This window comes from Aspergillus alliaceus (genome assembly GCF_009176365.1).
Source record: "Aspergillus alliaceus strain CBS 536.65 unplaced genomic scaffold BDW43scaffold_53, whole genome shotgun sequence".
In the NCBI taxonomy this organism is placed as follows: Eukaryota; Fungi; Ascomycota; class Eurotiomycetes; order Eurotiales; family Aspergillaceae; genus Aspergillus; species Aspergillus alliaceus.
Window position 1 is genome coordinate 124,683 of NW_022474736.1, and position 23,020 is coordinate 147,702.

Here is a 23,020-nt window from a genome sequence, read left to right on the forward strand (position 1 = left end):
TTGAGGGCGGAGGAAGAGCGAAGGCGAGAAGCGGAATTGAGGGGACAAGCGGAGGAAGAGCGAAGGCGAGAAGCAGAATTGAGGGGACAAGCGGAGGAAAACCAACGAAAGGCAGAGGAGGAAAGGGATCAAGGAAGAGAACAGACGCGACAAACGACTTTCGGAGAGCTCATTCAACTCTGCCACAATCTGTTCTCGCGATCCTTGAGGGTCGAAGATCCGTCTCTCTCGACGACAGGAAAAATACCACCACCCAAAGGGAAACGCTGTCCGTTGCGACTCCTCCCATGGACTGACTCTGCAGCCAGACAGCAAGAAGTCTACCGCTCGGTCTGCAACTACCTAGAACCACCAGGGGAGGCTGCCGAACGGCTATTCCCTCCGCGTCTTGTGCTGGAGGGCTTCGGGCAAGAATTCAACAAAAGAGCTATAAGCAGTGAACAGGATCTAGAGAGTTACGAACGATTTGGCGTGGAGAACCATGTTCGTGACATAATCGCAGAGCTCTGCAAGATTCCTGCCGCCCGAGATGAATTCCACCTAGGCGATGGGGTCTGGTTCGACAGCCACGCTAACGCCCTCGATCCAGTTGAAGTCGACCTCTCCCAAGCAACCGAACCCTCGACTTCCCGGCGTTCTAGGCCGGATCAGTTTTGCATACGTCGTGTCGACGGCGATACCAGGACCCTCCTTACGACAGTTGAGTACAAACCACCTCATAAGTTATCCGTCCGGAACCTTCGCGCGGGATTGCGACCGATGGACTTCTGGACCGAAGTGGTCAGGCCTAATTCCGTCCCTACGGAGGAACCTGAGAAATTGAGATACAATGCAGCTCTGCTAACGGGCTCAGCGGTGGTCCAAGAGTATCATGTGATGATCCAAGAAGGGCTCGAATACTCCTATCTGACGAATGGACTGGCTTTGGTTTTGCTGCGAGTCCCCTACGAAGACCCGAGTATCCTGTACTACCATCTCTGTGAACCCAACATGGAAGCGAACCAGGAACACAGCCAGGACTTCCGGCAACCGGTAACAACGGTCGCGCGTGTATTATGTCTATGTCTGATGAGCTTCGGTTCCCGATTCCGTGATCAGGAGTGGCGGAATAAGGCACTGGCGCAGCTGCCTGTCTGGACGACGAGTTTCGCTCACATACGGTCAGAAATCCCGCAAACAGAATTGCAAAGAGATCCTCCTGGTTCAGACTACACTCCCTCCGTGAGCGCGCGTACCGTCTCGGAGTATTTACCGTCATCTCCCTCAGTCGAATCTTCTACAAAAGGACGTCGGGTGCTGACCCGGTCTGGAGCTCGCTGTGCACCGACGAATACGACACGCGATGATTCTCCTGATTCCGATACAGACCAAGCTCCAGGAAGACGGAAGCGTGGCTTTAGCCAGATCACATCGCCTCCATCGTCTCCATCCGTAAAACGATCGGCGCGCCAGTCAGGTTCCCGAGATATTCAAAGCGGTCAATCTCAACAACATAGCGCACAGTTTTGTACTCAGCGGTGTCTACTTGGCCTGCAGCAGGGTGGCTTGCTAGATGATCACTGCCCGAATGTGAAGTTCCACCTGCAGGGGGGGGAGGGCAGTCGGCATCTTATCAATGCCGAGGACTTGGTTCAACAGATTAAACAGCAGCTGGATAAAAATATTGACGACTGTACACCGATGGGAGGCTGTGGAGCATCCGGAGCTCCGTTTAAGATCACGTGCGCTGCGTATGGGTATACCCTTGTCGGCAAAGGAACTACATCCCGACTCTGGAACGAGGTGTCGCGCGAAGCAGATATTTATCGCATACTTTCGAAAGTGCAGGGTTCAGCAGTTCCTGTGTTCCTCGGAGCGATCGACTTGGCCAAGATCTACTTTTTGGATGGGGCTGGGGCGATTCGCCACATGCTACTCATGTCTTGGGGAGGCGAGCCTATCAGCAAAATCCAGCTTGACGAGGCGATCAAGCATGAAATCTCGCGGTCTCAGAAGAAGATCCGTTCACTGGGAGTTTTGCATCAGGACCTCCGCCCGGATAATTTCCTGTGGAACGCCGAGCTAGGCCGGGTTTTGATCATTGACTTTCATCGTTCTGAATTGGATGGCCGACCGGCAAAAAAGAGAGCGAGGTCACGCGAGCAGCTCTCGTGCGCGGCAGAGGAACACTGGCGAAAACGACGTCGTGCAGTCTACAAATGAAGGCAATCTGGGGGTCTGCATTTCCTCCCAAGATATGTCGAACGGTAAACATTGGCCAGGCGTATTGATCAGTTGACCAAGATCTCACGCAAAATATATACTGTACCCGTATTCTGGAGCGACCATACTGGAGCTATCCTTACTCCGGAGCGAACCATGCTCGGAGACGGTGGCGGCTGGGGACAAACAGTAGACGCTAGTAGAAAGTTGCACAAGTGGAATTATGGCCGCATTCCAACAGTAGCAAAATGGCATGATGAACAGTGCTTTATATGCTCCTCGCAGGCACCAGAACTTCAATGTCTTGGATCTAAAGAGTGTCGCCCAAGATGCGCGAAATGCTTTATGTTTGCGGAATAAAACGCGCTTCTTGACAATCTTTTTCTTGAAAAAGAAGAAAGAAAGAAAGAAAGAAAATACTGAACATGCTACGCAATTAGAATACGTGGCTCTGCGCCAGAATCGTGGCCCTTATCGCTAACATAATAGTACAAGCTAATCAATGATAGCCAATCGCTTATCGCTAAGGCTGGACCAGGACAAGTAGGTAATCCACTCCTTAGCTAACTAGTTAGAATATTGTTGCGAATAGTAACAGATAAACTTCAAATATTTTGGCAGTTTCGAGTGTATATAAGTTGCTGACGCACTATTACTGAGCTAGGAGCTTGAAAGCTATGGAAGTATCACGACGCCTTTATGTAGTATCTCTCGAAAATCGACTTCCTATATGAGGAAGGATAAAGGGCAAGAATATCCTCAAAGCTCCAATGAGTAGAAGGTCCTTAGCGGAAATGATAGCGAGTCGAGCCAAGCAGACAAGTTGACCTCAATGCCGTGGGGGCCTAATTGATGAGTGGGTGCTATTCAAGTAGGTGAGGATGAAACCTAGACACAAAGATGGAAATGGAAGTCAACCTACCTGCTTCAAAGCTTCAATAGATCCAGCGGAGGAAGTCGTGGAGAGAAAACTAAACGCGTCCGAGTCGACGGGCCATAGATCCAAGTCATCAACCCCCACCACCCCGTTATCCTTTTCGTACGTCTGTATTAGGTCTATCGTTATGGTGGCGATGGCTTTAATAGACAAAGCGACTTGCTCTGCGGGGATTCGATGTAAGACTCCAAGCCGGCTATGCTAACGTTAGCTATATATCTCTAGACAGTCTAGCAAGACCCACCGATTTTGATGGACCCATCAAGGGCAAGAAGGGTATTAGAACATGTTAGGGATCTGTGCTTGAATCCATTCACAATGAGATAGAAGAGACTGTCAAGGACCTTTCTTGGTCAATAATATTGAACATAGTAGTATAATAAATGATTTTCACCTATTTTAAGATTAACCCTAGTTAAAGCTGGGTGGAACAAAGATTGCGACTTGAATTTAGATGCTCCAATATAAGTAGGATATTATCAACAATAGTATAAAGAGAGTCCCTGTCTCTATAATATTCAATTACTGATAGGATATTCTTATATTGGATATAATAAAAATATTGTAGTATTTTTTCTATAATTTCTGCAGGGTACTCCCGAATCGCTATAATCTTAATAGGGTAAGAGTAATAAGCAGCGATGATCATAGTATCTGCTAGCAGTTAATAGCTGAAATACTTTTAAAAGATATTCTAGGGTAATTTATTTTTTACAATTAATACCCGGCATGTATCTATATACTTAATAACTTGAGAAAGTCCTAAACCTTTCAGTGAACCCTTAATAATTTTACCAGCCCGCTCAGTTATAGGTGATGCATGTCTTTTATTCAACCTCTTAGGCTGAGAATTCTTGAGAGACTGGTATAGGTTTTTAGCCTTATCAGGGCGATATTTTGATAAGTGTGATTCTGACTGAGAGGCTTCTTAAGCTTGGAAAGATTCAAAATCAAGATATATTAAATGCCTATCTGATATTCCTGGTATAGTGATATATATAGATATACCCGAAGGATACCTTGATTGTACATGCAATGACCCTGAAGACAAATATTGGGTAAGGACTACAAATGGCCTAATCCATATCGAGACAAGATTAGAGAGGGAAGATTAGAGAGGGAAGAGACAATGGCCTTCTGGCGGTTTCTATATTTAGGCAGTGGTTATCAGAAGGCTGAATCAGCAGTAAACAAGAGAGGCCATTTTCTGGTTACCAGAGGATAAAAATAGAAAATCATGCCTACATGGTACTATAGAAGTAATAAAAATTGTTAAGTATGCTAGCTATGAATAGATCTATATATATAGATACTAAACTCTAACTTACCAGGAAGTAAACTCTGAAGTATCAAGAGACTATAAAGATTAATCTGAACTAAATTATTTTCTATCCATTTATTGTGAGAAAGCTTAACCTGAAGAATATCTATTGACTATATAAGATCTTCAGGAAAGATTACTATTGACTATTGGATCTTTATAACCATGTCACAGTGATAGTATTGAGATATTATCTTGATTATGCCCTTTACACAGCCTATATGAGTGCCTATAACCTGATAACTAATTCTTCTGATTATTATGCCTATCTATAGTTTCCTATTAGTCAAGTATAATATCTCCATAGCCAGTATTATCTCAAGGCCGCGGAGGAACTTCTCCTAGATAGTAACTAATAGTAGGCTATTAATCTTTATCTAGATAGTAATAGTTATCTCTTTTCTAGATATTGTCTCTGCCTATTATTATTATTTCTTCACTATTTCTCTATTTCTCTAATCTAATATCTGTGCAATACTGACTTGATATAGATCTAAGTCCATGTTTGCAAGCTACTCTTATAGATAAGTATTTAAATAAAAGACTACTAAATAATGGCGAAGTCTATTACAAAGTATAACAATACCAGTATAAAGTAAATATATGTTTTGAGAAGCAGTAGAAGGCCCGGATATCAGGTAATAAGATATAATAATTGAATTAGCTCTTCACTTATAAAGATATTCATGCTGCTTTTAATGTCCTGCTGGCTCTTTCTATATTACTAGAGCACGGGATGAAGCTTGGATCTATTCTACAGGTATTAGCTATTAATATTAATAAGGTTTATACTCTTTTCTATACACTGCTTTCTATTTTCTAATGCTATCTATAAAGAAGATAGTCAATAGTCTAATCTATCTATTTAAATATTGGGCGTTGCTTGTTAGACATGATTGGAGTAAGATACTGAAAATCAATATTTATACAGTAGAGACTCTATAGCTACTGGCTCCTGGAGTCTTGAATAAGGATAAAAAGAAGGTAAAGGACTTGATACTCAGCAATATAGTATTCTTGAATTTTATTAAATCTAAATATATCTCTATTTAAAAAAGATTTAAGAAGAAAAAGAAATATTATTTCTTTGCTCTACTTATTTTTCTAGAATTTATGGTATCTTAAATTATATACTAACTGTATTAAGTGACTTGTCATGCCTATTAAAACCTATTCAATAGTCAGAAGCGCTGTATTAAACTTATTCAGGCATGCTAATATAATAGGCGCAGGATATCTAATCCAGATATCTAAAACAGTGTATAGACAGCTTTCAGATTCCTTAATTAATCTGGCTGAGTTAGGATACTGACAGCTCTGGCTTTATGCCATGCGCTATTACCTAAAAGTGGCTAAAGAACCAGAGAAGGATAACCCTGTGGTAAAAGCTAGTCATAAAAAAACTGATAAGACTGTCCTATATAATATGGCTGTTCTTGCGCAGAGACTTGGATTTGCTTCTCTACAAATCACAGAGCTTGTCGCCTAATCTCTTGACCATCAGATTGCAGAAGACACACTGGTGAAAGCCCGGAAGCCTGACTGATACCAGTATAGCAATGAAACATGCAATATACTTATTAACCAAATTATTAACTGCTTTTGCTCTGCCGTTTGTATTGATTACCAGCCTTTGAACGAGTACATGAAAATTCACCATCCCACCTCAGCCAGCCACACTCGCGTTTGCCTTCCAAGGACTATCATAATCGTCTGAAACAGTGCGGAAATCCAGTAGTAGCATCCAATAATAGCAACTTTTCACGAGAAGAATAGATCCTTTGGGAACTATCTACAATTACCGTATCCGTAAAGAACGCAGATTGCGATCACCGAAATGGTTGAGTTTAGCCCTATCATCAATGGCTATTTGCGACTATAAAAGCAATATCGGCAGGCTCCCGACGACCAGAAAGACAATCGGTAGCTTGCCGATACGATTAACTCCCATGAGGCTGACCGTTGGGACGGAACTGCCCCAGATTATCGTGGGGATATGCAATAAAATGGGGCTAACGGGGCAATAGAAAATCTGATCCCTTCCCATTTCACCAAGAAATGGGATTGAGATCCCTGTTCTAGCCTCAAACTTGGGGTTGGACGCGTCACAGGCCCACGGACGATCTCATCCATATTGACGATCATTGAACCGGTCCATCAATAGTACTGTACCTACTCTCTAGTACCTCATACCGTTACTATTATGTAACGACTCGGATACAATGTTTATGTTCTGTAGCCGAAGCAAAGGATATAAAAGAGGTTGAACTTCCATTGAGAAAGATACCATCAAGCCAAACACAATAGCAAGCAAATTATTCTTCCATTATCCTTCGAACAACCACTCAACCAAGCCTCTAAGCAATCATCATCAAAATGCGTTTCTTCAGCATCTTCGCCGCCATCACCGCCCTCACTCCCGCCGTCATGGCAGCCGGCCAGAACCCCGTGAACTGTCTTGACAAATGTCATCCCAGCAGTGCTGGCTCCGCTCAGTACTGTGATGCCGCTCACCAGGTATGTCTCCATGTTGCTGAGGACAGATATATGAATGCCTGACCGCTAACAATACATATAGGCTCTTTACCGTGAAGGCCCTGTATGTATACCTGTTCCCTTCTCATCGAGGCCAAGATAGCGTGGTATAGTAGGTAGACAATTCTGACAATGATTATAGGGCTGCTTCAAGTGCTGTGAGTCCGTTTAAACAGATCAAGGCAAGCCGAGACCGCAAGTTTGGTAGTCTCCAGGGGTGAAAATGTGTGGGTTAAGGATGTCTGAGTTGAGGATTTGATGTTTCGCAATTAGCCTTTTGGGGACATGTGGAGCAGCCAGCTTTTTGGGACAAGTGGTGTATTGTATCTATATTGCTCGATTATCCGGCTGTACAATACAATCGGTTTATTGGAGTGTCATTGAAATGCTCAGAAGTCCTCGTAGAACTCTTGTCTCATATATTAGATTTTTTCAAAGCTATATGCAAGTGCCCAAAGAAAAGAAAAACAGAACGGCAAAACGACAATAAGCTGTCGGGGCGCACCCAAGTTAAGATGTCCTATATCTAGAGCTCTGAAGTCCATGTGACCGAGTCTGAATTTATAATAGAAACAATTCTGGAATTGAAGAGTAGATTTAACAGAATTAACTAGCATTGTGGGTAGCTTGTACAGCATAGATAATATACTAGTAGTACTACTACGAACTTACCAGTAACTAGAGTTGATACTACCTAAAAAGGAAGATTTACTCAGTAGGATCTGGTGTATCTACTGCATATTGAAGCACAAACAGTACATGACGAACAGTTGAACCCTGCAAATAGTATACTATACTGGGTACTAGTTCTATTAGAAAGGGTACGATACATACATATAGACTGCTGGTTCGCGGTCAATGTGAGATCCCAACTCGGCAATGATCACAGCTAAACGTGGCTCGTGCTTCACTGCTCCACCAAAAAAAAGAAAAAAGAAAGAAAAGCTGAAAGTGCGCAAGTACTACACAGTCAAATTGATACGCCACAGGCCCAGTGAAACAAACCAAAAAAAAGAGTGACAAGTAGTAGGTAGTAAGTAGGTCGGTATTTATTAGACCCAGGTTGACCAAATGCCGCGTTCGAGGCCAGTTTCGGCAATGCTCGACCGTGACTCATGTCATCACCTGCCTGCCGAACCAAACTGGTTTTGGTATCCTCTGAAGGTGTGGATCTAATGTTCGTTTTGATTTGCCGATCGATGTCTAAGGGTCAGATGAGGTGCTGAAGTACGTCCCTCGACTTGCAAACGAAAATGCGGCTTCGGGTGGCAGGCGACAAGCTAGAAAATTAGGGCTTAACCCTGTCAGATACAAAGTTAGTAATTGTACTCTAGGGGAAATGTATGGAGCTCATAAGATATTGTCTTCAGCAGAAACCAAAGTTAACCCCCCTTGATAGAACGACACAACAGCGAGCGTTCTCAAGGGATAGGCTGCACGGGTAATGCCTGGACGAGAATGAGGCTCAATAGGCAAGGGCATTGCCATGCTCTGGACTAGCCTAAGGCTCCAGTGCAATTTGAGATCCCCTTGCAGTTCCTGGCCGTCGACTCTTGGATGTATAGCCAGAGTCCGCGATGCAGCTGCGGCAGGTGGCATGCTTGAATGCGTCCCATTCGCCGCCACACTGTAAAACCATTAGGCATCACGAAGAGCTGCCTGCGAGCTTCAGAAAACTGTCTCGTTATTGATGACCTTGGTTATTACGTATAAATATCGTCAGACTGATGGCTTAAAAGGCGGGATTCAAGGATAATGTCTTTACCTTTCTCAGGACTACTTTAATCCTACTTTGTCTCTCTCGGCCCACTGAAATTTCTTTTAGTTGAATCCAGAAACAAGGGAAAAAATAAGAAAAAAACATCTCATATTTCACAAGAGCTATAAAATGGAGACCACCTTTGCAATCGAAGGCACCCCGCGCAATGATGAGGTGAAACTGCAGGTACTGCAGAGCATTGACGCTTGCGGCCTTTTTCGTCCAAAGGACGTCTCAGTGAAGGATTGCACAGGGCTCACAGGTGCTGAGGGTAGGCATATCGTTATTAATGCATTTGGAGTATGGGAGATTGGCATGCTAATATGAGAATTCCTTGAAGAGCCTGAAGCTGCCCTTACACCTGCACGTGCGCCGACACCCGAGCTGGAGCCCGAACCTGAGCCCGAGCAGAGCGAAGTTTCAGAAATCTCCGCGGGAGATACACCAGAAGATATGCAGGTTTCGCTATGCAAGATTGACTATGTGAGTCCGATCCCTGTTTTGCACAAGGCGGGTTAAATCGCGATGGGCGCGCCCATGCTAGGCATCCATATTTCTTTTAGGTCTATGATAAAAAGCTCGAGAAACGCATGTTCCTTCCATATAACCCCTTGAGAGGAGCTGACGAACAAGACACCAGCTTGCCCAGCGATGAGCATAGTAAGTGGGTGGTGGTGCTACGACGCGTGTTTTGCAGATATGATCAATCATTGAGCGAAGTTTGCATTGATATCAAAAGCCCACTGGTATTTAGTGTATTGCATAAGGCTATCCGTGATATGAGAGCCACTCTCGACGTAGAGCCATCCCACCCTGGCCGAACGACGAGATATTTCGATGGGTAAGTGTGGAACGCGTCTCCAAGTGAGACATACTGTTGACTAAATGACTACTAGAGAAACCGGATCAGAAAGATTGCTCAGGACAAAGGTGAGCTCTGTGTTGAAGAGCATGTAAACCTGCTGCTCTGGCTTGTCGAGGAACAATACGCGCCAGCTATTAGTGATATTGAGCACATGTTTCCCAAGTAAGCAATCCTCTTCTACGTGTTTCGCGGACTCCCATTTACACCCGAGCCATAGAGGAACTACAACATTGAATATTTTGCGAGAAGCGTTCTTTCCCAAGGACATCATTGTCGATGGCATTGCGGACACACCACGAGCGTATCGGGTCACCAAAGCTGAGTACAGAGTAGATACATACGGAAAACGATATCTTCATATCAAGGCAGTGTACATCGACTACGACGGTCATACTTTCGGGGCGAGAAAGACAGAATTTACGATATGGGATTTTCCTGGAATTCAGTATTCCTCTGACCTTGACGTCTTCCCATTGAAGTATCACCCAAATCGCCCCCACCTTGTTGCCGACCTTATGGCTTGAGGCCAGCAGATTATGGCTTCAAAAGGCCAGCATTTCAAAGCACACAGAGGTGAGTTGCGGAACAAACTCCGCCGAGTGATGGTAGATACTGCCGCTATTAGACGCCTTGGGTCGTGCTCGATCAAGGCGCACGATATTTAAACATAAACTTGTGGACGGCTAATTGATCGAGGAGCATCTTCTACTATGTACAGATACGGTCCCCGCATTCTCTTTCGAGGACAAGAAGTTCCTCTCGGCGAACATTGGAGACCTTGAAGACATCACTTTCAACCAGGAGGTCTTCCGTCAGCTTGTGCTCCCAGACCCTACCAAGGAAATAGTGCGTGTCATGGTACAGAGTCGCGTTAATGGCGTCGACTTTGACGACTTCACAAAAGAGTCGTTCTCCATTTGCCCGCTATGGGTGTCAGGGCGCTGCTGATATAGCTGATCCCTCCAGGCAAAGGAAAGGGTCTTATCATGCCACTTCATGGACCTCCCGAGGGTAGGAAAGACAATGACGGCTGAAGGTAATTCCTAAAACTCAGTCAATAGAATCTAAGCTGTTCCACGATAGCTGTTGCCGAGTATAGCCAGCGACCATTGTACACAATCACATCTGGCGAATGGGTACAGCCTCCGGGGACCTCGAGGACAATCTGAACCGGGCTCTGGAGATTGCGAAGGCATTCCGTGCCGTAATTCTTCTCGACGAGGCTGACGTCTTCATGGAAGAACGATCGACCAAGAACATCGCACACAACGCGTTAGTCGCCATTTTCCTCCGTCTTCTAGAGTACTACCAAGACATCCTGGTCCTCACCACAAATTGTGTCAAGAACATTGATGATGTGATCCACTCCCGCGCCCACATGATGCTCCAATACCCAAGCCTGAGTGTCGCGGCCCGGGAGAAATATGGCGGAATTTCGCGGTGCATATCGGCGGTCTCCGGCTTTCTGATGAGGAATACAACTAACTGCACAGCGTGAGCTCAATGGGCGCCAGATCAAAAACATATTCGAATTGTGTAAGGCCCTGGCTGTCGATAAGGGGAAGGATATCTCTTTTGATCTCGTGATGATGGACCTCGATGTTATGGAGTCTCAGGCACCCTGACTAGGCACTGTCTAACAAGAGATGGACCTTTCAACGCCTAGTAATTCTCAGTAATAGGCTGCGCTCTTTGGCTTTATTTTCTATATTCCCAAAGGTACAGGAGGATTATTTCATAGGTGCATATCGAACACGCACTATAAGTTGTCCTCTTTACATATTCATGTCTCCGATATCATATCCCTCCTTTCGACACGTAAGAATAGATTGAGGCAAAGTACTGCAGACCTTCTACCTAACCTGCTCTCTATGTATTTTCTTGAAAAAGACATAACTATTTACCCGGTACTTCAGACTACTCGAAACCCCAGATCCGCAACAATTGTGAGAACCTACCGGATAATATAAAAAGCTTACTTAGCAATCACCAACTTCCCCCCCCCTGTTATTACTGACCAACGTATTACAGTATACAGCTCGGATAGAAACTGTAACAGCAAGGCAAATATTGCTCTTCGTTAATTTATGCACTCACTAGTCACTACGCAACCACAGAACTTCTCACCGACACCCTACGGGAATCGTAAAACACGTATGGTATGCGTTCCCTTAAATAATGTGTTATTGAAGTCAGTCAAGCAAGAAACAGACTAGAAGGATTTGATACTGGGAAACACCAAGGCAATATGTTATGGGCAAGGCTGAGAGACCCTGGAAGAGGCAACGGTGTGATCGAACTACGCACTACGATGATTGGTAACTCAGCTGAGACTTTGAGGGAATGCTTAATACGCTGTTAGTTTGTGATACAAAAAATGTTAAAGATCATGGATAGAAACCCTGTCGGTAATATATGATCTGTCACGGAAGAATAGATTCGGCCAGAGGCTTTAAAGTTTGTATAGTGTGAAGACTAGTTTGTGCACGTTCGCCTCAAACCCTAAATCAACCGCAAGAAAGTGTCCTCAAGCTCTACACGGAGCTTCCCTACAATGGATACCAGTCATGTTCGGCCACCTCCTCCATTTCCCTATATTATACTCCGTATGGCATACTTTAATTGAGGTGTTGAGATCTGTCCACTCGACAGAGTAATTTTGGTGCTAATCTATGCTCAATCAGGCAGAGTCGATCTGGACAGCGAAAAGACCCTAACCAGGGCCCACATCTGCGGTTGTATTCTCAACATGTTTCCTCTTCGAGCTGATGTCGCCGACACATCGTCAACCACAACATACGCAGAACCCCATCGGCGTGGCAAGCAGAGGATAATATTATGGTTGGAGTTCCGAAAAGTAATGCGTGTCGAACAACACATGCTTGCGGAGACGGGTTAAGGTTAGTTGCAGCTTTTCATCAGATCTTCTCCCCTGAATGGGGCAATAAAGACCAAAGGATTCCCTGCCCTCCGATAGGGCCGTGACGAGCTACATCTCCATGCCAAAAAGAAGATACCTCTAATAGCAAGTGTAAAACATACAGTGCGACCTGACCCAACCGTCCTGCAATCAATGCACCAAGCGCAATCTCTCCTGCCCCGGCTACGAAAAGCGGTGGAAATTCATGCACCAAACCACAGGCTCCATCCAGAAAGACCAGCAGTGAAACGGCCGAAACCAACCCCAACCCCACAGAGAAGCTGCCTTGATCCTAGCGCGCCAAAGTATCGACGAACTGGCGGAGCCGGATCTAGCAGACGCCGCCTTAGACCTCCAACAGAAAGAGGTCTTCTGCTACTCACCAGGTTTCCCGCCCAGTTCGCCTCCTGTGGCAAGTGTGTGTAGGTCAACTGGATCGATTATGCAAGACGACCGCTCCTCAGCGCGCCCCAAGCGCTAGTGTGAGCGTACCGCGCGCTGGCGACCGTTTTCATTGGCCGGAAGTATAAGGATATGGCAAAGGTTACCTGTAGTCGACATATGTACTCCCGGGCTTTGAACTATCTGACTGGGGTTATCCAGCATCCGAGGTTCGCCACGACGGAGGAAACCCTTGCTGCTGGTATCCTGTTGGCTATGTATGAGATGGTGGACGGCATTACGGGGGCATCGTGGCTGACACATACGCGCGGACTAGCAACGATGATTCAAATGCGCGGGTAAGATGTCCACCAGTCTAGATTTAGATTGCCATTGTGAAATCTTGTCGGGCCTTTATGGTCGCCGACGCTCTAATCCGTGGGGAACAGTGCTTCCTTGGTGAACCATAGTGGAGGGCGTTTCTGGGCGAGCTGGTAGATATCGAGAGCCAGAGTTCGACACGAAGTGAACTGGGGCTTATTGTCGACCGGGCCTTTATAGAGGTCGCCTCCTGTCCTGGGTGGCTCGCTGAAACCAGTACACTGATCAGACAGCCAGGTCATACCGAGGCAAAAACAAATTTGGTGTCAGAAATCGTCCACGCTCGAGGCTGACTGAACGACCTTCAAGCAGAGCTCCAATGTACTCTCGTGCATCTGCGTCAGGCTTCCATTCTAGCGTGGCAGCAATTTGTCAGCCCCATTCCTTGGGACTTTGTCGATCCCTTCGCACAATCGTTGCTATATGGCATGCGACTAGGCATATCCCTGTTGAACCGATTGTTCATCTTACTCAGTGCGGATCTCCGTCGGAGATATTGTGGCCCGGAGCCATTTGAAGAAGGCCATATACCAGGTTTGCAGTCGCCGAACCCATGGAGCGCTCTAGATGCGGATGCACAGGAGTGGCAGGTTCGGTTTGACCCAGAGTATCTGCAGGATTCGTATCAGATTCACCCCAGCGGGAATTCAGATTGGATGGATCGCATTGCGATGTCAATAGGGATGTTGGGGATCCGGGCGTGATTTACGCCGCTTTCAGATATGGTACAGAAGATCTCAATCCTAGCTCTGTTGAAGTATGGTACCTGTTATATGAAACAAGTTGTTGCATTTTAGATTCCCCCAGAACTTCGATATGAAGTCTGGTCCAACAGCTTTCTTTTCCTATTAATGTCATGATTTACAATCAGTGATTGATGGTCCTGCTGTATTGCTTATATTATCAACAATGCTATTACTATAGAGGCTGTAACAAGGGTATGCTGTTTCCGCCTGTCCAAGGCCACCATAAAGATGAAAGGTCCACTCTCGAGAGAGACAGCTCAACATCTTTAACATTACATGCGGTAGTTGTTTATGTGCAATAGCATCATCCTGTCCATCAGGCCTAGAGAATGTGTCTCATAAACCCAACTCCACCGAGAGGGTACTCTCACTGCTTCTCTGGCTTGACCTTTTCGAGTTTGGGAAAGGACTTATTCCCAAGGGAGCTCGGAGCAGGAAAGCCCTGAGTACCAGGAGTATCCGGTTTGACGCTCTTCTCAATAATATCGAAATCCATGCCAGCTGGCCCAGTGAAAGCCTTGCAGCCCCAGTTCTCGCCACATGCCGCTTCGTTCTGCGCATCAGTATTGGATTTGTTACCACAAGGATTCATGATATTGCCCTTTTTCATCAGTTTGCCGCTTTGGTCCACTCTCGTCCATGCAACAATCTTGGGCTTCTGCTTATCCACCTTGGTTTTTCTCAGATCCTTGCTCGTATTTTCCAGGCGATACAGGAGAGATGCCATCACCTCACCACAGCTAGCCGAGGTCCGATGCTGATCCAAAGTGTACTCATCGCCAGCAGGTTGCTCCTTCTGATTCTTGTGGTCCTGGCTGTCTATGCTGACTTCCTTCAAGGCTTGCATAACATCCTTGGCATGGCTCTTCAAAACATTGGTAAATTCAGCAAATTCATCCTTGGGTGCAGGAGACTTGGGAGCAGGAGTCTGCGGCTGCTTCTTCTTGTCCTTGACATTCTTGCTGCCACTACCGTTAGGCTTCTTCTCGTCTACCTTCTTAGTCTCCTTCTCCGTGTAGATATAACTGTCGCCGCCGCCGCCCTTCATGCTAGATGCCAGATAGACCTCATCGCCGACTTGCAAGGCGCTCATGACACGCGGCATCTGGTTTCCGTTGAATGGCTTCTTTCCCTTTTTCGTGTGATCGCTTAACATCTCGTCCCAGGCGGCTTCAGCCAATCCAACAATTTGTTCATCGCTGAGTTTGGTGCCCTTTTTGAATTTGACGATGGACTTGTACTGGATGAAGTCGCCCTTGCCTCCCTTAACTGCCTGCTTTGTGATACCAAGGGGAACCGGCGTGGTAGGAGGAGGAGGAGGCGCCCTGGCTTCTAAATCAATCGGGGTTGCTCCTACCAGAGCGGCGAACAGGTAGAATAGGAAATAACAGATTTTGGGAAGCATTTTATGATTGCCCCCTTGGGATTAGGATTAAGTTGTATAGTAAAGGATTATTTCAATGGGTGAATGAGTGAATAATTTCAAAAAAAGAGAAAAGAAAAAAATGATAGTGAGAGAGTGAGACTCTGAATGAATGAATGGTTAATGAAAGAATGGCTAATGAAAGTAGGAACAGAACGTAGATATGGATGCAATGGAGAGATATTTATACCATTTCACAAGTTATGGCCATCTACACTAAGGTCGATGGAAAGCGAGTTCTCTATGCCAATGGGGCTGCTTCCATATGGATCACTTAGTCTATCTGTAGAGTTTGGCCCCAGCAATATCTTCCATCGCCCCTGCAGATCTTCCTCGTCCTGCGGAGCCAGCGTGACATCCGACAGTGGAGCAGTGAGCCGTTATTCCTCTTGGCTGGAACGCATAGCCTATACACGGACATGCAAACGACATGTATAAGCGATCCTCGAGACTCAGCGCCTGATATACTCAAAGCCATTGATGCATCGGGAATAGGAACCACAATCCTGCGTGCCTGCTCATTTTCTAAGTCTGAAATCGTCGTTTCAAAATGCTGTATATCTGACTCTGGCTTGATCCTGATACCCATCGCCATAGTTGGAGCCCCCATGGGACGTGATGCAGCCCCCCTCTGACTCGGAAAAGGCTTCTTTACGGCTCTTTCGCGGCGTGAAAACCATTGCCGAGTGTTATGTTTGGATGTAAAATAGCCCCTACGCAGTGGAACTATCTATAGCTTCAATCGAGGCATTTTCTCCGTGCTAGGTTCCTTAGTGAAATCGTACTTACTAATGGTAGTTGTGATATGGAGTGGCTTTCGTTACGTACACAACAACTACTCATTAATCGAAGCGAAGTCGATCAAGAGCTGCGTTAGAGCGAGGAATTATCACAATAGTGATGTGTAGGCGTCAGTCGGTATACTCCGCAGTCGGCTAGGGTATGGACCTTGCACGTGCGAGGGGGCGGCCGACCCGATAAATTTTATTCATCGGTAGCTTCCCGACGTTTCGGCACGAACCGAGAGGCCAGCTTTTTAGTGAAGCTCACTCACAACCGAGATTTATGCCCGAGCTTGCCGGTTTTTCCTTGGCGTGGCTGCCGATCAGCTTCAGGCGTACCCCCTGAACCATGCATGAGAACTAATTCTGGTCTCTTTTCTCAGATCTATACTTCACTGGGTGGTGTCAATGCTCGTCAATTTTTGTTGTTTGTTTCCACCCAAATGCCACCACAGGAAATCTGATACAGACAATTCCCACCCTATGACAACTCTTGCAGTATTTCCTGCGGTACCCTCATCATACGATTGATGCCACTCCTTCGCACTCTCCTATTCCAAGAGTGTGTGAATCCACTTCTTCACCCCCGCATTAGTCGCCTCGTATTATCGGCGCTAGCCCATGCTTGTCACCTGCAGGTTCACAACCTAGGTCTCCCACTTACCCTTTTCAGACGACCCAGTTTCTTCTCCCATTCATGCAGAATGGCATCTAACAAGCCAACCTCGCAAGAGGACAAGTATGTCTGTACCATGCCCCCTATCTCAACTGACTGCTAATCTAACCTAGGCCGTTCTCGCAACTCCCTGCCGATTGTCTGGTATCTATCTTGGACCAACTTTCCGTAGAGGAATCATTAGCTGTGTCTGCCACCTGCAGAGACTTCCACGCCTTGGCTGTACCTTTCGCTTATCGCGATGTTTCCTTAGACTGGTCCACGCGGCCTCTGCACCGACTCCTGCAGTTATTGCGATTGACATTGAACAATCCCGATATAGCATCTTACATTCAACATGTCAGTCTGGTGTCCTCCGACCCGGGACTCTGGGAAGACACCCAACCGGACATGGACTGGGAAACAGAGTCCCCTAATTTCCGTGATGTCATCGATCAGTCCATGGACATTGTCCGGCGGGCCGGGTTCAGCGACATCGATGACTGGACGCTGGGTCTCAACGGCGGAAACATCTACTGCTTTGCAGCGATCTTCCTTTCCCAGCTTCCTAATTTGAAGTCCCTGCGCCTAGACTATTCCCTAGTCTGGTGGGACGGTTACCCGGGTGTGATGCTCAAGCAAGCGCTCCTTGCCCCTAATGGTGTGCTGTCCACGTTCCAACATCTCGAGGTAGTAGACTACGGTGGCAACGTACCTCTCGGTGAGAACGAGGACTTTTACGGTAGCGAAGACCCTGATGGCTATCCTCCATACAATCCTGATCAATTCCTACCCTGGTTCTGTCTACCATCTTTGCGGCACTTGAATATCTGGCTGCGAGACATCGAAGGACTGCAGGAAACGGTCCCAGAGCTGCAGCTCGACAAACTAGAAACTCTCATCCTCGCACGAACCACCATATCCGATGCAGACGTGGCCTTCTTACTCTCCCGCACTCCCAATCTACGAACCCTCCACGTGGGGATGGCCTACGCCTTCGGTGTCGAGAAAATCGTCCCTGATCCACCCATGCTCGCCCAGGCCCTGAAGTCCGTAAGTAGTACCCTACATAGCCTCTCACTCGGCGTGGAACAATACCCTGGCAGCTTAGGCGACCGCTTCTGGGGTGGTGAAGAGGACCACATCTGCGATTCATTCCGTGGTATCCTGCACTCTTTCCCGCACCTAGTATCAGCGGAGATATCCCTCTCCGTCCTCCTGGGCTGGTATGTAGAAGGTGCGCCTGATCTGGGTCCTCTGCTGCCCAAGTCCCTGCGTAGACTGTGTCTACGGGAGGATCTGAGAATTTTTTATGACTTCGAGTGGGAGCAAGAAGAAGTGAAAAAGCTCCTCCATGCATTTCTCCCTACCTGGCGTGATCACACCCCTGAGTTGCAAAGTATTACCTGGCGGTTGCTGAACCAGAATTATATGGAAGGATGGGAGGAATTCCAGGATGAGTTGCGCAAGGATTGTGCCGATGCCGGCCTGACGCTGGAACTGGTGGTCGATGATCTTGGGACGGGACTGTGGAGCCGGGATGAGTCTCCTTTTGAACCAGCAAATAACGAATAATTAGAAAACAAAAGCCATTAATGGGGGTGAAGCTCTGATATGACCTGGGTAGAGTCAATCAATATAGAAGAAAATAATCTTCATGCGGTGGGACAAATTACAAGGATCGTCGATTCTCCCCAACCTGAACTCTTACCCATTGTAGAATTCCTTTCAGGACCATGCTCCAGGCGGCCTGTGCTGGGATCCCAGATCTTGATCGTGTCATATAAGAACCGGACGTCAGCTGTCGGCCATCCGCTGAGAAAGCAGCAGATAGAACCCAGCTAGAATGGCCCTCCAAGGTCTGTAACTCTGGATCCCATGTATTGTCAACACTTGGGCATCTATATATCCAACTAGGAATTCCTTTTTCAAATACCTTTCTGATTATTGCACTCTTTGGCGCAAACATTAGCCCCGAAGCATAGAGCTGAAGGGGGGCGGTATCGGCAATATGTATATTTTTAAGTATGAATCTTTTCGCTTCGTATAAGAAATTTGGCAACCCAGAACCTTTGTTTATCTATAATTTTTAGTACTATATTGATAATCACATAGATAACTTACCTGCGCAGTAATGACTGTTATTTGTCTCTTCCTCCGTATGACCTGCTTCGCATCATTCCACAATTTAGATACCCAGAAACTTTTATTAACCTGTAATACTGTAGTAATGATAATGAGGAGAAGTTTGATACACTTACCTTAAATGTAGTCGGTGAAGTTCTGGATATATCTTTCCATGAACCCCTTTGCATGATTAATTAAATATCTAAATATGCATGAATAACTCAAGGGAACTCACCTTTACTACTGACTGTAAAGTGTTAAGGGCGTCTAGAGATTCTGATATGATCCCCATTATACTCATTGCTTCAATCCAATGTAGAAAATGCTCCTGAAGAAACAAATATATCAAATATGTTGGAGGATCCTTACTTTTTGCCAGATGATGTGTCCAATAGCGGCAGGAATACTGCAATTCTGGTGGTAAATTACTATGGATATGTTGAGTATCAATATTCCTGCACTTGACTCTATAGCCTGGAAGATTGCACATGTTCTTCTTTAGCCGACAAAACATGACAGTAAGACGTTAAGATGTCAAATTGCAATGCATCTCATTTTTTCTCCCTTGACTTTGGATTAAGAAGAAAATCTCGGAAAGACGGGTGAAAAGGTCTAACAGGTATTGTTTCATCAGTTAGTATATTAAGGACATAGTGCAGTGAGCTTAGTCGGGCATTAACAGATGTGATGGATATTCCCAGTAGTCTGGAGAGAGCAACAACTGACAGTGGGCTCTCAAGAAGAATAATTGTTTCAAGTATCTTCCGAATTTCTTTAACAACCTGTTTTTGTCGACCCTCGTTATAAGTAGCAAGCACCCGGTTGAGGACTGGGAGATAGATTCCATCTAACTTGGATTCCTTGCTTCGATGCTTAAGAACCTCACTAAGACATTGCGCAGGATCTAGATCATGATCCTGAAATATGCGGCAGATGGTGGCAGCAAAGATAAACAACGGAACTGACATAGTAAGAAGAGACCGGAAGTTGGCATCTCCAGGCCATTCCAGAGGAAGTGAACGCTCCTTCCGGACCACAGCAAGCTTGCCACGCAGGAAAAAGGCTATGTCATGTTCTATAATAGGCTTCGGGATCTCATAGAGAACAATATCCTGATGATTGTCTTTAACATCCTGGAAACCTAACTGGATTGCGAGTTCTGGTCGGCTGGTTACAAAGTCTCGCAAATATACCAGAGTTGACTCTTGTACTCGGGGCAGAAGTTGGATAATAGCTCTTATATCATTGTCATTGCTGCATTCATCCAACGCATCAATCACGATAACCAAGGTTGGCCTTGGGCTGTTCAAGTTGGTTAATCGCTTCAGAGGATGGAGAAGGAGCTTTTCGAATTGCTCTTCAAGTAGCTTGGCCAAAACCCGGGGTCTCCCTTAATGATTTCTGTAATGCTGGGTAGCAAGTCTGGAATCCTGGAAAGCAATTGTCGAGCAATTGTTAGGAAGACCCTAATTGCGGTCCCGCTATCCCCTTCGCCTCTCTTAAAGAAACAATGCCCTGCAAAGTAGCATACTATGGCATTCACATGGAAGAGCGCAGCATGTATGCAGTACACTAGGATGGATGGATGGATGATTTCGTTTACCCTGACCGCTCGCAAATAATAATAAATGATATGCAGGCTACTACAACTATACCTCTACCCTTGTATCTCTATTTTACATGCTCCCATTTCTTACGGGTGAACTTCAAGCCTCGCCTATGGGCCTGTGTTGGCCATTTGCCGTTAGTCCTGTTCATGCGGGCCCCTTGGTCTGCGGGTACGAAACCTTTGAGATTTTTGTCGTGGTGTTCTCGTGTTGGGCAGTCAAGAAAATCATGGTTAATTGTTTCCTTTACCCTATATTCACATTTATCGTCCTCTCGGAATCCATACAGCTTACCATACGGTGCCAGCCAGTAGTGACTGGTCCGCATCTGGGTAAGTAGATAGGCATGGTTTCGTGGCAACGGACCGTATAGTCGTCAGGTGTAGATTGATGGCAACTTTGTGTCGATCCGGCGGAGGTGGCCCCCCTTTTTGGATGTCTTCTATTCGCGTTCCCATTCTTCGAGGATCCGCTTTCGGATGACCGCCCTTTCTTGTGAGGCAAGGCGGCAGAAAGGGTGCATTTTGTTCGGGCCCACTGCCAGTTTGGCTAGCTTGTCAGCTGCATCATTTCCAGGGTCATCACAGTGTCCCGGGATCCATTGGAGGCGAAGCGGAATGCCTCGCGCCTTCAATTCTGCAGCCGCCTGCAGGTATGCAGTACACTAAATTGCAAAAACGGTGCCCGGGTGCTGTTATTCTCTTCTCATAAAGGTGTGGGTCCTCCAGTCTATGGATGGATAGAATTTATCCTGAGTAATGCATTGCCAGTTGATTTCATTGGCATAAATATAGAAAGCCTAGCTATATCTGGACTAGCGGGTCTGTCACGGATAGAGGTTATATCGAAGCAGTGGATCTATGGATTAGTCACAGCCAATCCTCTGGGGAGCCGCGTACAATTACGCATACGATAAATAGGGATTGACCCTACACTCCTAATGAGAACAACCCAATGAGATAGCTGAATATATCGTTGTTCTATAAGCTCCTCCGATCTATATGATGGTCGGTGTATAGTCAATACTTCTACATTGCAGCCCTCCTATACCGAAGACCCCTATTAAGCTCTTCCCCCGAGTTCTTTGCAATATCGATGATGATGACGATGATGATGGTGATTCATACTCCTAACCCTCGTCTCGGATTTATAACTCTAAACTGAGGTATAAGTGTGATGATCTTTTTTAACTATCTATGTGAGCAGGTACGGTTATTTATAACCGTAGTAGCTGCCTTCATACTGCCCAGCGCACCAGCTGCATAGCCTTCTAGTTCTATATTACACATATGGTGTATCAGATTGTCACATGATACGGGATCCAACACTCGGGGCGATATGCGGGAATACCACTATCTATACTCTATCTACACGTCTACCTACACGTCTACTGTGTAATAATATTAGATAAAAAAGATACGACTGGACAGACCTCCGATGACGCCCCCATAGCAGGAACAAATTTTCGCCAAGGACCCAAATCATACTAATTGGCCTAGTAAGGTGCTACTCGCCCACGGGCCCTCACCGCTCTGCGGTTCGGGCCTTCCCGGTCTAATTATTCCCTAATCGAATTATCATTTTCTACCAACCATCAAAATGTCTAAAATTTCCAGCAAAATTGAGGATCGGCTCAATAATGCCCTGCGCGCTTATCATGAGCGCAAGAAACCAAAAAGTGCACTATTGGCACGAGAATTTAGTGTTTCCTACCAGCTGCTAAAGGGACGCGTTCAGGGTTGCAAATCTCGTTCAGCGCGCACTGGTCCAAATAAAGCGCCGGATAAGACTCAGGAGCAGGCATTAATTTTCTGGATAGGTATTCTTGATGATGCTACTGCTCCGCCAAGATCACAGGATATTGAGAGTTGTGCAAATGAAATATTAGCGCGCAGTGGTTCTTCGCGACGTGTTGGCAAAAACTAGGTCTATAGCTTAATCAAGTGCCTCCCTGACAATTACAGTCATATAGTACAGAAGCTAATAGAGGCAGAGAGAATGGATTCTGAGAGTTTACTGACAATAACTGACTGGTTTAATTGTTTAGAAGCAGCGCTGCAGACCTATAAAGTTGGATTAAGAAATATTTACAATTTCGAGGCAGAATTAGGGGAATATTTACTAAACACCGCCAGAGTCAAGTTCTCCTATTAACTTATCACCAACGACACTAAAAAGGTTGTCACAAGATGTTCCCAAGGTCCAGAAGAGTATGGCCGCTCTTAAAGAGGCCTTCACCACTGCTACTATTAATATAGCTAAGCTTGAGTGCCATCTTAACTCTACTTTAGTCTTATCCAGGCGGAATTAGCTGCCCAGACTACTGCTGGTATAACATGTATTCTTGCCAACAGGGAGTAGGCGAGTTCTTCTAAAACT

At 45.9% G+C, this 23,020-nt stretch overlaps 7 protein-coding genes across 7 annotated transcripts; 6 read left to right on the forward strand and 1 right to left on the reverse strand.

Annotated features, from left to right (window-relative positions):
• Positions 1-50: 50 nt before the first annotated feature.
• BDW43DRAFT_288309 (uncharacterized protein) lies at positions 51-2,682 on the forward strand. The gene has a single exon (XM_032043267.1). The coding sequence runs from the start codon at positions 760-762 to the stop codon at positions 2,200-2,202; it is 1,443 nt and encodes a 480-aa protein (XP_031896244.1). The 5' UTR covers positions 51-759; the 3' UTR covers positions 2,203-2,682.
• A 4,154-nt stretch (positions 2,683-6,836) lies between these two features.
• BDW43DRAFT_314989 (uncharacterized protein) lies at positions 6,837-7,167 on the forward strand (the record flags this gene model as incomplete). Its single annotated transcript, XM_032047962.1, has 3 exons — positions 6,837-6,977; positions 7,039-7,059; positions 7,138-7,167. 3 exons carry the CDS (start codon positions 6,837-6,839, stop codon positions 7,165-7,167), a joined length of 192 nt encoding a protein of 63 aa, XP_031896245.1.
• A 1,716-nt stretch (positions 7,168-8,883) lies between these two features.
• On the forward strand, positions 8,884-10,567 carry BDW43DRAFT_314990 (uncharacterized protein; the record flags this gene model as incomplete). Its single annotated transcript, XM_032047963.1, has 6 exons — positions 8,884-9,025; positions 9,095-9,237; positions 9,318-9,595; positions 9,665-9,781; positions 9,837-10,006; positions 10,338-10,567. The coding sequence occupies 6 exons, from the start codon at positions 8,884-8,886 to the stop codon at positions 10,565-10,567; spliced, it is 1,080 nt and encodes a 359-aa protein (XP_031896246.1).
• Positions 10,568-10,797: 230 nt separating this feature from the next.
• On the forward strand, positions 10,798-11,316 carry BDW43DRAFT_288313 (uncharacterized protein). Its single transcript, XM_032043268.1, has one exon. It carries the CDS (start codon positions 10,854-10,856, stop codon positions 11,115-11,117), a length of 264 nt encoding a protein of 87 aa, XP_031896247.1. The 5' UTR covers positions 10,798-10,853; the 3' UTR covers positions 11,118-11,316.
• Positions 11,317-12,368: 1,052 nt separating this feature from the next.
• Positions 12,369-14,005, forward strand: BDW43DRAFT_303154 (Zn(II)2Cys6 transcription factor domain-containing protein; the record flags this gene model as incomplete). Its single annotated transcript, XM_032045375.1, has 7 exons — positions 12,369-12,476; positions 12,664-12,782; positions 12,816-12,906; positions 12,939-12,957; positions 13,027-13,279; positions 13,396-13,576; positions 13,616-14,005. 7 exons carry the CDS (start codon positions 12,369-12,371, stop codon positions 14,003-14,005), a joined length of 1,161 nt encoding a protein of 386 aa, XP_031896248.1.
• Positions 14,006-14,414: 409 nt separating this feature from the next.
• On the reverse strand, positions 14,415-15,452 carry BDW43DRAFT_322191 (uncharacterized protein; the record flags this gene model as incomplete). The annotated part of the gene is made up of 1 exon (XM_032049514.1): positions 14,415-15,452. The coding sequence occupies one exon, from the start codon at positions 15,450-15,452 to the stop codon at positions 14,415-14,417; it is 1,038 nt and encodes a 345-aa protein (XP_031896249.1).
• Positions 15,453-16,956: 1,504 nt separating this feature from the next.
• On the forward strand, positions 16,957-18,482 carry BDW43DRAFT_322192 (uncharacterized protein; the record flags this gene model as incomplete). The annotated part of the gene is made up of 2 exons (XM_032049515.1): positions 16,957-16,991; positions 17,042-18,482. 2 exons carry the CDS (start codon positions 16,957-16,959, stop codon positions 18,480-18,482), a joined length of 1,476 nt encoding a protein of 491 aa, XP_031896250.1.
• Between the last annotated feature and the right edge of the window lie 4,538 nt (positions 18,483-23,020).

Excerpts from the sequence above, each read along its gene's own strand:
- BDW43DRAFT_288309 (XM_032043267.1), top strand. The coding sequence starts at position 760 with ATGGACTTCTGGACCGAAGTGGTCAGGCCTAATTCCGTCCCTACGGAG.
- BDW43DRAFT_288313 (XM_032043268.1), top strand. The coding sequence starts at position 10,854 with ATGGAAGAACGATCGACCAAGAACATCGCACACAACGCGTTAGTCGCC.